Source organism: Diadema antillarum, unplaced genomic scaffold (genome assembly GCF_040938485.1).
Source record: "Diadema antillarum isolate AM-2024a unplaced genomic scaffold, OU_Dant_1.0 scf00000001, whole genome shotgun sequence".
NCBI classification, from domain to species: Eukaryota; Metazoa; Echinodermata; class Echinoidea; order Diadematoida; family Diadematidae; genus Diadema; species Diadema antillarum.
This window is the reverse complement of record NW_027270890.1, coordinates 436135-448780: the sequence shown is the minus strand read 5'-3', so window position 1 is coordinate 448780 and position 12646 is coordinate 436135. Positions and strand designations below refer to the sequence as shown.

The 12646-nt window shown below is 38.7% G+C and overlaps 1 protein-coding gene across 6 annotated transcripts in view; it reads left to right on the top strand.

Annotated features, from left to right (window-relative positions):
• The window catches only part of LOC139726971 (diacylglycerol kinase beta-like), a 275552-nt gene that overhangs the window by 204552 nt on the left and 58354 nt on the right, over positions 1-12646 (top strand). For all 6 annotated transcript variants that reach the window (XM_071638181.1, XM_071638126.1, XM_071638321.1 and 3 more), the window contains 2 exons: positions 8161-8313; positions 8703-8927. In XM_071638181.1, coding sequence (XP_071494282.1) covers positions 8161-8313; positions 8703-8927 — 378 coding nt within the window. The remainder of the gene's footprint in view (positions 1-8160; positions 8314-8702; positions 8928-12646) is intronic.

Below are 12646 nucleotides of genomic sequence, written 5' to 3'. Positions count from 1 at the left end.
GGCCTAAGTTTAGCAATGTAGCAGCAGTGAATGTTAGCAAGTAAAAGAGCATTCTTGCAAGCATGATAGCGAGTTCTCAGTACTGGCAGAAAACATCTTTATTCATTGCATTCTTGATTGTCAGGATTTCAATTCAGTGATGATTTTCTTCAGCACATTGAACTGGAAGTCAAGGTCCCAATGTCTGCTCACACTTTGTATCAAGACAGTGACTCTTTTTTTTTTTTTGGCCTAAAAAGGGTAAAATCTGTAAGTGGAAGCAGTGACAATGTTTCCTTGGAGTCTCAGAAAAGCAAAGATCTTCTGCCTGTAAATTGCATACAATTGATTTGGGGGATGGGCAGGGGATGATGGGGGGGGGGGTGGTGGAAGAGTATAGTGACCATTAAAGGCATGGGACATATTGGCGCTGGCACTCTGTTTATGATGACAGAAAATTAAAGTAAACTTTACCTAGCTGCCCTGGTGCATAACTGTTTGTACAGGCTACCGGTCAAGTCTTAAAGGGCTGGTGTAGCATCTCATCTTTTTTTTTTTCTCTCTCTCTCTCTCTCTCTCTCTCTTTTTTTTTTTTTGGGGGGGGGGGAGAGCAGATCACACATATTTTTCAGCATACATCTTTACAGGCACTACTGTGCCAAAGATGTCACATATTGAGGATGAACTTTCAGCCTAAAGCCTTTAAGTTTAAAATCCCCAGTCTTGCTGCCAATTTGTAAACCAATGAATGTTATGACATACACAAAGCTATAACTTGACATAGATATTTCCTGCCAAAGAACTGATCAAAACAAATGTCCAGAAACTCCTGTTCATAACATTGCTGGCATCATTCATAAATGCTGGAAGTTTTATGTTCCTGCACATTAAGATATATCTAATTTTCTTGTTAAATTTTCTTATTAAATCAATTAATTTGTTATTTGTTTAAGTGTACATGTATGATGTATCTATCAATTTTGAAGATTGAAAGATTTTTTACCAGTGTATTATCTATTTATTTTTTTAAATTCTATTGTTGTTATCTAAAGTCTGAAATATATTGTTTACCATTTGCAGATGAAACAAAAACTGAGCTTTAGTGCTTCAAAATAGTTCTAGAATGTGAGTTAGGGATAGAAACAGCCAAAGTAAAAATGTGAATCAGTATGATCAGTATGTTAAGTATTGAACTATCCAAAATTTGAACAACAGTTATAATAAAATTGTTTCTAGAATAAACCATCTACATTTTTAGTTTATTGAGAAAAACAGTAATGTATTCTTATATCATAGGATTTATTGTATGGTAGGATGTTTTGGGATAGAACTGACATACACATATGCATCAAATGTGATAATTCAAAAATTTTTTAAATCACTGCTCTCAATGGTAAACAGTACTTTTAAATATGACCTCAATATTGATGAAAATTCAGATGTTTTCACTACTTTTCTTGGTAGGGGTGTAATTAATGTGTGTGTGTGTGTGTGGGGGGGGGGGGGTTGGGGGGGGGGGTCTGGTATGTGAATAACATGATTTCACAGCTCCTAATCTGAGGAATTAGTGATTGAATCCATAACTAGGTTTGTCTTTCCCTTCTCTGCTTGTCATTGTCATATTCACACAGGTGTACACTCATAGAGTACCAATACATGGGGCAAGACATTGCTGTAATTTACATCGGATAGTTAAAACACTGCCAGTAGCGACAGCAGCTCCTCTGTGTAGGATATCAATGGGGTTATACTATGACAGTGGTGCTTGCCGGAGGGCAAAGTGATACAAATGTACCGACGGTTTAAACCTGATCCCCGAGATCGAGAGCCACGTGTGAAGTAGTGAAAGTGTTCTAATTCGTTCTGTACCAATGAGTAAAAGTATATGCATGAAAGACAGTTGCTGGTATAGATGATATGGTTGTGGGTAATGGAGGAAGAGTAATATGGAAGAGGAGACAACTGAGTCACGTGACGAGTTGTATTCATTATGCATATCATTGTTAGTGGGTCCTGTATTTGTTACTTTGCAAGGCTGTTCGATTCATTCTAGTGCACAGTCCTGGCATATCTGGATTTTGGATGCCAATGTTGCGATGCATTATCATTTTCTGACTTTCTTAGCAATATACAGGCTTTTGATGTTTCAATAAAAAATAATATTATTATGTATACATTTGTATATAGGTATATCTATTTATATATCTTTTTAAGGGGGCCTTATCCCATTTACAAATAGATATAAACATGTTTTGTTTGTTTTATTTGTTTGGCTACATAAAAACTTTTCAGTGTACTTGTTTAGTCATTTGGCATTTATCTGTGAATTGGAAATGTGTGAGTGTTTTTATCTTTTATTCTTACCCTGCTGGCTTCTTGAATCCATTCCTCAACACCACCCGAACTCATTATCAAACTGTTTACTGCTACGTCTGCTCCCAGGAGACTCGGCTGTGTACAATCATGGTCGGAGAAAGCATGGTAAGGACGAGAGAAAAATAAGCTGAGAGCGGAGTATTAAAGAAAAATATTGTGGACATCTTTGACGTCATCCCTTCAGTGTCCGCATCAATGTCTGCCGTAATGTACGGGTCGACAGCCTTGTGCCAGAGTGGACCGCTGCTAAAAATGGCACTGTGATTAAATGCGTAGCTTTGCTTGCCCATTTAGAAGGTGGGGACGGGGAATGGGGAATTGGGAATTGGGGGGGGGGGGGGGATGGGGAAGGGTTGGAAGCAAGAGGAGAGACAAGAATCCAGTGCTTGGTGTCTCCTAGAGTTCAACATCATCATGAAGGTGAGCCATCCAAGAATCTTCATGCTGATGATACAGGTGATGGTTGAATGGGGAATCTTATTCATTTTCCTTTTTTTATTATTCCTGATTAGGGTTGTATGGATTGCACACCAAGAAAAGAAGATCTGTCAGCTTGTGTTGATTTCTGTCATGCCCTCCAGGATATGTCTGGTATTGTGTGGAAAAAAAGTACTTAAAAGTAAAATCAATTTTAGGAGAATATTCAGTTCAATACAAATTTATTTTCAATTTTCAAAAAACATAATACACACTTCACTTTTCTTCTGTAACAGAGAATGATACAAATAGTAATTAACACAGATGTATCATAATGTCAATAGAAGGCTTTTTCACAATAGAAGAATAAGAAAAAATAGACTGTTATGTGTTCCGATTATTTGAAATGTTTGTATGTCAGCTGATATATTGTGGTCATGTGACTGTTATATTTTTTTTTGTATTAAAGTTCTTTGCTGGCAAAACAAAACTCACACATGACAAAGTAATTCATGATCACAAAGCAAGCATGTTGACATGCAAGTGTTCATCGTTTACACTTTAATCTTTAATAGCACCTTTATACTTCAGTTACCCAGTGAGCAAAATAGTGACATACAAGGCATCTATATATAGTAGATGGAATAGCTAGAACAGGTGGGTTTGAGCTGTTCAGAGATTTTCTAAAAAGGCTTAGGATTCAGCAAGACGCATAAATTCATTGACGGTGATGTGTTGTTGGCATGATTGTTTGTGAAACAGCACTTGGGTGACTTTCTTTGCCGTAATGTTGTTTCTACTTCAGGGATTCGCAGTGGAGGACAGTGTCCTCAACAAGCAGAAAACTTTTGGGAGCTTCAGTTGCGATGCTGTGGTTGTTTTGGAGGATGCAAGGCATCGGTGGAATGCAATTGTGTGACATGGCCTTGATCCGAATGCAGCTCGAGCATTTTGCGGCGATTTAGGCGAAGGAGAGCGCTCGTTTGTCTCCATTTCCAGCAAGTCTCGGCGGATGCGATTGGACAGGAATTTGCATTCCCGTTTAGGGAAGGTGAATAGTCGGTGGAGAGGCGAGGGATTTATCCAGCAAAATCTAGATCCAACTTTCCCTACCCCCCTCGCCTGTATCTTTTTTTTTCCTTCACCAAACTCAAGTAGCTTCCCAAACGGGAGCAGCCGAGAAAAGTAGATACGTTGGGCAACGATAAGCAGACCGAGAATGTAATTGCAATAAATGACTGCGGCAATCAATGCAGCCATGATTTGTAGATCCTCAAGTGGGACCGTGGATGAAGACAAAATTTAGACTCGTGAAGAGCCAAAAATCACAACTGGTTCAGTACATAATGTCACAATGATCAATGTGTGCCTAGAATGCAACCCATACCTAATAGAGTAGACCTCCTCTGTATTGATGTGGTTTCCAAAGGCCCTAAGTGCACATACACTATTACAGCAAATTCCTGGAATGCTAGATTGTTTTTCACTGCAAAACCACTCTACTCTCTCACACTCCTCTCATCTGTCTTGTCTTTCTTGTTTTTATTTAATTTCCCCTCATTTTGATTACCTGTTTTGAAAGCAATGACAGGAATATGAGTCAAGTGATCAGAGGGGGTGATGATCTGATTTTTGTTGTTGTTGTTGGAAACAGGAAAACACCCAACTTCTCTGCCTAATAAGAAGACATTGCGGTTAAATCAGCAAAGTTGAGCTCATGTCACGTCATGACCAAGCTGGCACTCTGTAGGTTTTCTCCACATTTGAGTCTACACAATTCTGAGAAGTAGCTAGTTTTTGTTTTTTGTTTTTTGTTTTTTCATGTTGAAAAAAAAAACCCTGTCCGTTCCTCCTCTCCCCCCCCCCCCCCATCTTGTTTTTTAAAAAACCTAAGTACAACTTGCATTCCTGGACTCTATTTAGGAGTCTACAAAATAACAACCAGAAAACAGCGAGAAACATTGCTCTCTGTGTGTCATCTTTACATCTCTTCTGCTTCCGAAAAAACAGATCTTGTTTCTTTTACTTTGATTTCATCAGAGATGAGAAAAAGATAGATAGAATTTGAGGGGGCTGAAAGATGTATCGAGCCTTTCCTGTAGCATAATACATGATGCGAATATAATTTTATCGTCATCAGAGCATTCTGAGGATAAAATAGGGTGTCATATGGCACTTGTCCCCAGTTCATCTCTCACACTTCTAGCCATATACTTTTCAGAAGTAGGATATACTGCATTACGTTTCTCCTCATGAATCCAACCTTCGCCTCACTGGCATTTATCAAATAAACCTGTGCCAAAATGCAGCAGCCTTGACGTGTGTGTGAATTTTTTTTTTCTTGTTTCCAATATGATATCATGCATTTTGTTTCTCTGTTTCCTTCTGCTCTGGTTTTGTTTTTCAGTTCTTTTCTTGGAGGGCACAATTTGATGGGATCATAATTTGATCACGTCTGTTGGCATAGGACAGGGAGGAGTGTAGCCATAGGGTTCCTCCGTTATGAAATACTTGCAGAGTTGGGAATTTATACATTATGTCTACTCCGTCTCTCAATGGAAGCCCTATTGTGTATGGTCGTAGATTTGATAAACTGAAGTGGTCAAACCCTCTTGCAAACACTGAGCTCTGGAAACACCAAACTTGTATGTAACCTTTTATGACTAGTCCCACAAAAATATGTGTGGTTCAGTGTTCCTGGTATGTCTGAATATGTATTATGTATGTTGCTGTTGGTTACGGATGTTACTGTCAATTTTTGTGTATCTGATGAAATAATCCTTCCTCTAGTGGTATTTTATAGAAACTGTGTATTGCAATTGCATGTTGACTTGTGTTTCATGATACACTCAACATCACTATGTGGTCAAATGAATATCTAAATATGTCCCGTATATTTTATAACAATTTTGATGCTATTTTTCTTCAGATTACATACATTGTAGATACACCAAAAGAAAGAAATAAAGAAATAAACAAACAAACAAACAAACTTCTAACCAGGATTCTACCAGTGACAGCATCATTGCTCAAGTACTAATATGATTACGAAAAGACATTTGAATGCAGATTTCTCTAGACTGAGCATAACTTGCATGTTTCCATGTTACTAATATGATTAACTAAAGACATTGCAGGGGAATAAGCAAGTCATGCTAGAGGAAGGTGCAGTCCAGTATCTTATGTTAATCATTTTTGTACTTCAGTGATGTTGGCAGAAGATGTCACTGGCAGAATCTTGTTTAGAAGGGTTTTTTTTTGAGGGTGTATAAAAAGAAAGTCAATCTGAAGAAAAACAAATATTATTATAGAATATATGGCACATATTCATATATTCTTTCTTGCCACATGAGTGATGATTAAGTTATTATGATCAATACAAGTCAACATGCATTTGCATCGCTTTTATAGTTCACTTCAGTTTAGAAGCATAAAAGTAAGGAAAAGAAGTGTTTTCTTTAATAGTTTTAGTTCAATCAATGTGTCTTCTTTCTGACATTATTTTTCTCCATTTCCAATCTCGAAAACATGTGGAAGTGTAGATAGAAACCCTACAAGAACTTTTAGAAATAGTTAATAGTACAGATACTTTGAATTAATAAGATTAAACGTTCTGAAGATGTATTCCACTCTTTAGGATAATCTGATAGCCTTTTCTTAGTGGTTGCTAAGGAATTTAAATCCCTTTATTGGTGTGTACACAACAAACAGTGAATCAGCAGGTCTCATTCAAATAGACCCTCACCTTCAAATGTCTGTTGTTGGTTTTTCTTAATTAAAAACTATCATTTCCAAAGGTTGGATATTTTTATTCCTTTCTTTTTTTCTTTTCTTTTCTTTTTTTTTTGGGGGGGGGGGGGTGGGGGGTCTAATTCTGATGAGTGATACGTCATGTGGAAGCTGAAATCTATTTTGTAGGAGTCTGTGTTTTACTAAAAACAGAAATGCGTCTGACAAATCACTGATGGTTTTTGTTAATCAAATCATGTGTGTGTGATGCATATTGTACAGAAGATTTCGCTGAAGTGTTATCATTTTTGTACTTTCCTCTCAGCATTGAGAAGAGCCTACTTAGTGTGATATGAATATCCTTTGGTGATTCTCTGTGATTGTGTCATGAAGCAACCCAAGAAAGTTGAGAGAAGGCAAAAAAAAAAAAAAAATCCAAGTATCAGTTCTAGGCAGGACTGCCAGCTTGCCAGATGGATTCCAGAATGATGGAGAAAATCACAGATTTGGTTCACTAGTTTCCCTTTGCTGGAAAATAAAAAACATGCCAGTGGTTAGCATTCCCTTTATTTCTGCTCAGAAACAAAACACTCTCTAACTGCGATGCAACGTGACATAAAGGAATGCTCCCGTGAGTGTTGAACGGCCATGATGAATTCATAAAAGGACTCCTCCTGCTGGGTCCACAGGAGCTCTGTAGTTTATGCTCTCTTTACTGGCATCAATTGTCAACTTTGACGCCATTGTTTCAGCTATTAAAGTATAGATGACTTCGTGGGTGGATTGCTGTGTCTCAAGTTTGTTGGTGTGTAGCAAGTAATGTCCTCATTTACCAGCACTAATGAGAAATTACCTGACATGCAGTGAATGATGCCACGATGAACAGTGAATGTATCTAATGTTTTATTGATGAAAAAGACTTTGTATGAACTAGAATGTGGTATGATTTGACTTGTCTGACATTACTTTTTGATGAACAGGCTTCATTTACTCTTCAGTGTGTATAGTTTGTCACATAAGAGATCTTTTTTTTTCTTCCCCAGGCTGATTTATTCCATTCCTTGTGTGCCATCAAAATGTGTTTACAAATACAAATGTAACACTCTAAACTTTCCAGTAACTTTAGATCACCCAGTTTGCAGAAGCTAAACAGGCCAAGTTGCTTACTTATGATTGTTTTGGCTTGTGTGATTATAAGACAATATAGGAAATAGAAAGGGAAGCAATGAATACCCTGTAATCTAAGGTGAAAAAGGAGATGCCATTTCCCTTCCGTGCATGTGCCATGCACTGAAGAATGATGATTCATTTCCGTGGGGGGGGGGGGGGGGGGGGGGGGGGATAAAAAAAAAGCTTGCTGATTCCTTTTTTTTCTAGACAGCAAATCAAAAATGGTAAGCAAAACATTTCCTGGGAGCTGGAATAAAAAGAATATCCAACACTGACCACTTCTCATTGTTTACTTTGACCAAAACACCTATCAATAGTCTAGAAATGGTATTAACCAGTCACATGCAAATGACTAAAGAAAGAGAAGGACAATCCAAGTTTCACTTCTTTGAGGAATGCATTCATGTCTCATTTACAACTCAATTAGGAATCATTCTTAGTTCATAATCTTTTTCCTCTATTCACCCTTTCTCCTGTTTCTCTACATAGGTCATGGCCAGGACTCAGGGGGTGTTCCACAAGGGAGTCCGTCTCAGTCCCGCAGCTCGTCCAAGAAGTCCAACGCCTCCAACGGCACTCCTTCAAGCCATTCCATGCGAACCACGGACGCTCTCAGGGTAGACCAAACAAATATCGACAAAGGTGAGAGATGGAATGAATACAAGCAATGCAACCTACCACTTGAGTCCCCCTACAATTTCAAATCCTACCGTACCTCGTGGACTGACTATACATCAAAACTGAAATATGCTTTTTGATTTACTATGAACGTTGGCAACACTTGTGAACAGTTTTGGCATGGCAAAAGAGAAATTTTAGGAGCATTACTAGCTGTGTGTTTTTGGGTTTTTTTTTCAGATTCCTAACAATCCACCATCCCGAACATGTATTTTCATACCTGAAGACTTTCTGAACCATCCAAAACCCAAAGGCAAATAATTTCTTATATATCAGTCAGTACTGTGCTCAGGCATTCTCGGCAGTAGCCTCCTTGCAGACAATGTGGTATTTCTCTCTCTCTGTGTCCACAGGCTCAGGTAAAACCACCGATAACAACAAACGGAAAAAGAGCGCAATCCTCATGGCCCTGCGCAAGAGCAAAAAGAACGCCAAAGACACGGACTCGCTGACTGCCCTCACGTCGTCGCGGGGTGAGCTAGCTCATCCGGATGTCACGAACCAGGTGGTGTACATGAAAGACATCGTCTGCTACCTGTCACTCTTGGAGGGAGGCAAACCAGAGGACAAGCTAGAGTGTGAGTTGCTAGTCTGATGTGCAGTACAACTAAACCCCACTCCTGATTTTTTCCTTTTTCCCCCTTTTTTTCCTTCCCCCCTTTTTTTTTTCTTCTTTTTCTTCTTGGTTTTTTTTTTTTGACCAAGTTGGCAGGGGTTGATTTTATCATTTGCATACTCCATGTGTAAGTGAGCTCTTGGAAAGGGTATATGTGACCACACTCAGATTACCTCATAAGATTAGAGGGTTAGCAAGGTTAGAGGTCATGATTCATGGTTTAAGATCATACTGTGTAGGAAACAAAGCTCAAGTGATATGTGTTATGAGGATAAATCAAAAATGGGTGTGGTTCTCACTAAATATTTGGAGGAACATGATGAGGAGACCGGGAGAGACAGACCTGATTGTTTCAGCTTTGAAATGATCTGACAAAATTTGATGCAAAACTCTGAAAGGATAAACTGTGACCCCAGAAGTGTTCTGATGAGATTATGAGCCTGGTTTAAGATGTGACCGTGAGACATGTAAAAGATTCAAATCTTCAACAGGTTTGTCTTGCATGATGTTCTTGTTGCTCTTGTCAAATGTGCCCTATTTCACCTGCAAAGCAATATTGCATGCCTAATTTTGTTCCTTTATCAGCTGGCCCAAATGACTTCCATTGTCAAAATTGGGAAATATATTTGAGACTCCCTGTTCTCATGAAGTGGAAAGGAGAAATTGTGCATGAGAATTTCAGGCATTAGTTTGTTATCCTTGTCTTCATGTCTAATGGCTGCCTGCCCTTCTCCCTTCCCCATTTTCTCTCTGTCTGTCTGTATGTCTGTCTGTCTGTCTGTCTGTCTCTGTCTTTCACTCTCTCTCCCTGTATAACAATGGGATCTCAGAGTATTTGCCATTACTCAATATTGCCGCTGTGTTGCAGCCCACCTAATCAGCTCTAAATCCCTCTACCATGATTGAAGGGAGGCTAAGTCCCGTCATCCATCCATCAAAGTTCTCCTCCCTTTTATCACATCATTCCTCTCCATCTTTTCTTTCTTCATCTGTGATTCTTCCTCTTTTGTTTATTTCTCTCTTTCTCTCCCTCTCATGCTCTTGTACTCTCTTCATTTCAGGTTTTGCCCTCTCTCTCTCCATCTCATTTTTCTATATATTATTTTCTCCATTTCATTTTTCTCTCTTACATGGTTTTCTACATCTTTCTCTCGTTCTCTCTATCTCTCTCCTTCACAGACCTTCTCCTGTCCACCTCGCCCCCTCATCCCAGTTCCTAAATCCATACCATCAATCTCATTTGCACATTTCAAATCCAAGCTATGCCCAGCAAATCAATTAACTGACTTTCCCCCCACCTACCCGTCCCGACCGCCCTACCCCTCACCTTTTCCTCTCAGAGAGAGAGAGCAGACCCTGTACGCAACACCACCGCGCACTGCAGGATTGCGTCAATTCGTAAGACAAGTCTCGGGGATTAAGGGATAATTGCGATGGCTTTAGCTGCCTTATTTTGATTTTTTTCCCCCTCTCTTTCCTCGTCATCGTAATGCTTGTGCAGTGGGGAAAACAATTTTGTCATTCCTGCGTCTTGATGTGTTGGCGTGTGCGTATGTGTTTTTGTAGGTAGATGTGTTTGTGTGTGAGGTAAAGCCATTGACCTGTGCACTAGTATCATCTGATTAAAGAGAGGCTGATGGAATAGAGATGAGGTGATGAGTCTAATGGATAAAGGGGACTAAAGAGAGACTTAGGATTGGCAAGTCTGTTCACAGGAGGATATCTCGTAAGAATTTGTTCATGCAATTAACTCCAAATACATTCTAAGGCTGAGGAGCAGTTAGAACCGTGAATCAAATTTTTACTCAAGAAGGGTAAATGGGAGGAATTGAAAAAGAAAGAGGTTGGGATAGATGAGAATTCCTGCCAGACCTTGGTCCTCCTTCTTGTCTCTTCTCTGTGATGATATCGGTCAAGCAAAGTCATCATTATAGGTTTGAGGATTGGTGAAGTTTGTATAAGCAGCGAAATGCGAAGTAATCTCATAAAGGTATAGGATGCAGAGACTAATATCAATTGTGTCTCATTTTGAAGATGAGGACTTCATTCAGCTAATGACGATGGTAAGTGTGATGATGACAGCAATGTGGATGATTATAAGTGGATTACAATAAAGATAATATTGTATCCATATTATGATACTGTAATTGATATGATGTAATGTGAAGTTAATGTGATATATAAGATATATATGATATAATATTATATCATATTATACTATACTGTGATATGATATGATATACAACATAATATAATATAATATGATTAAATATAATATAATATAATATAATATAATATAATATAATATAATATAATATAATATAATATAATATAATATAATATAATATGATATAATATGATATAATATAATATAAAATAATGTAATATAATATAGTAATAATGTATGAAGACAGTATTTATACTGTAATCATGATGATGAGGATGATGACAAAAGTTTGATGAGTATGTCAAATACTCATTAATTTCTGTACGCTTTGCTTTTTATCTACTTCATTCTTTGAGATATTTTGAGCCCACCTCCATCAAGGAAAACTCTAGCTTGCACGTTCCTCCTCTACCATTGGTCATTAGCATGGGAGTTGTTGCCATTTTTTTGCAACTCGATTTGGTCTTTCATCAATCTTGCTGCACTCCTACACTCCCTCTTCATGCCAAATGGGGGGAAATTGGGACTTACATTGAATCCCTGCTGCCTGAAATGCCAAGGTTCAGAAGAGAGAGAAAGAGAGAGACTAAGAGAACTGGAGAGGGATCTGGAGCGAGGGCAATACCTCACCATCCCTTTCAATTTCAAGCTGGACGACTGTAGGACAGCAGTTTAACATCCCTCCCACGTCCTCAATCCAGTCAGGTCCTCCTATGACCGTCCAATCTCAGGTTTTTAAACAGCCCCACCGTGCCTCTCATATACTCCTAGAGGGTACCCCAAAAACCTGGCTGTAGAGCCTAGACCGGGGAAGAGCTGAATGTGATTCGTTGGATGATTCCTTGGTTAGTATAGTGTGAAGTGTTATCGAGGTATCTTTCTCCCTCTCTCTGTTGTTGGAAAATCTCTGAACTTGACCACAAGGGAATCTGATGTTTGTCTATCTCAGCGCAGACATTGCATCACATATGAGAATATGTGTCAGTAGTTAACAGTTAAATTTTAGGTGTGCCTATTGATTCCTTTTTTTTCTCTCTCTCTCTTTCTCTCTAATAAAGATACTATACAGCAAATTTGAGGTGTATGTAGATAGGATTCTTTTGTAAGAAAAAGATAATGGAGAACAAGCTTTAGGATAGTTCAACAGAACTTTGCATGGTATGTATACTATAGTGTGTGTGTGTGTGTGTGTGTATGACCTAGAGTGATCTGAAATGTGACGATGATCCCACAATGTGAAGTTAGCTCCCACCCACCTTCCTCAGTCTCCTAGCTTTCTTCAGCCGGGCGTGGCAGGAGTTTTCCATCAACTGTGACCCGGCAGGAATCCCACTATCAAAACTAGGACCATCTGGTGGAGATTATTGCAAAATATTTGTGTATCCCCTCCCTCCCATCTTATCCATGTCTGTCTTCGTGATGCTGTGTGCAGCCATTTCCTCTGCTTGTGTAGTGAACGCAATCATACGCACTGTGATGTGAGCTGTCACAAACTATGCTTTCATAATATATAC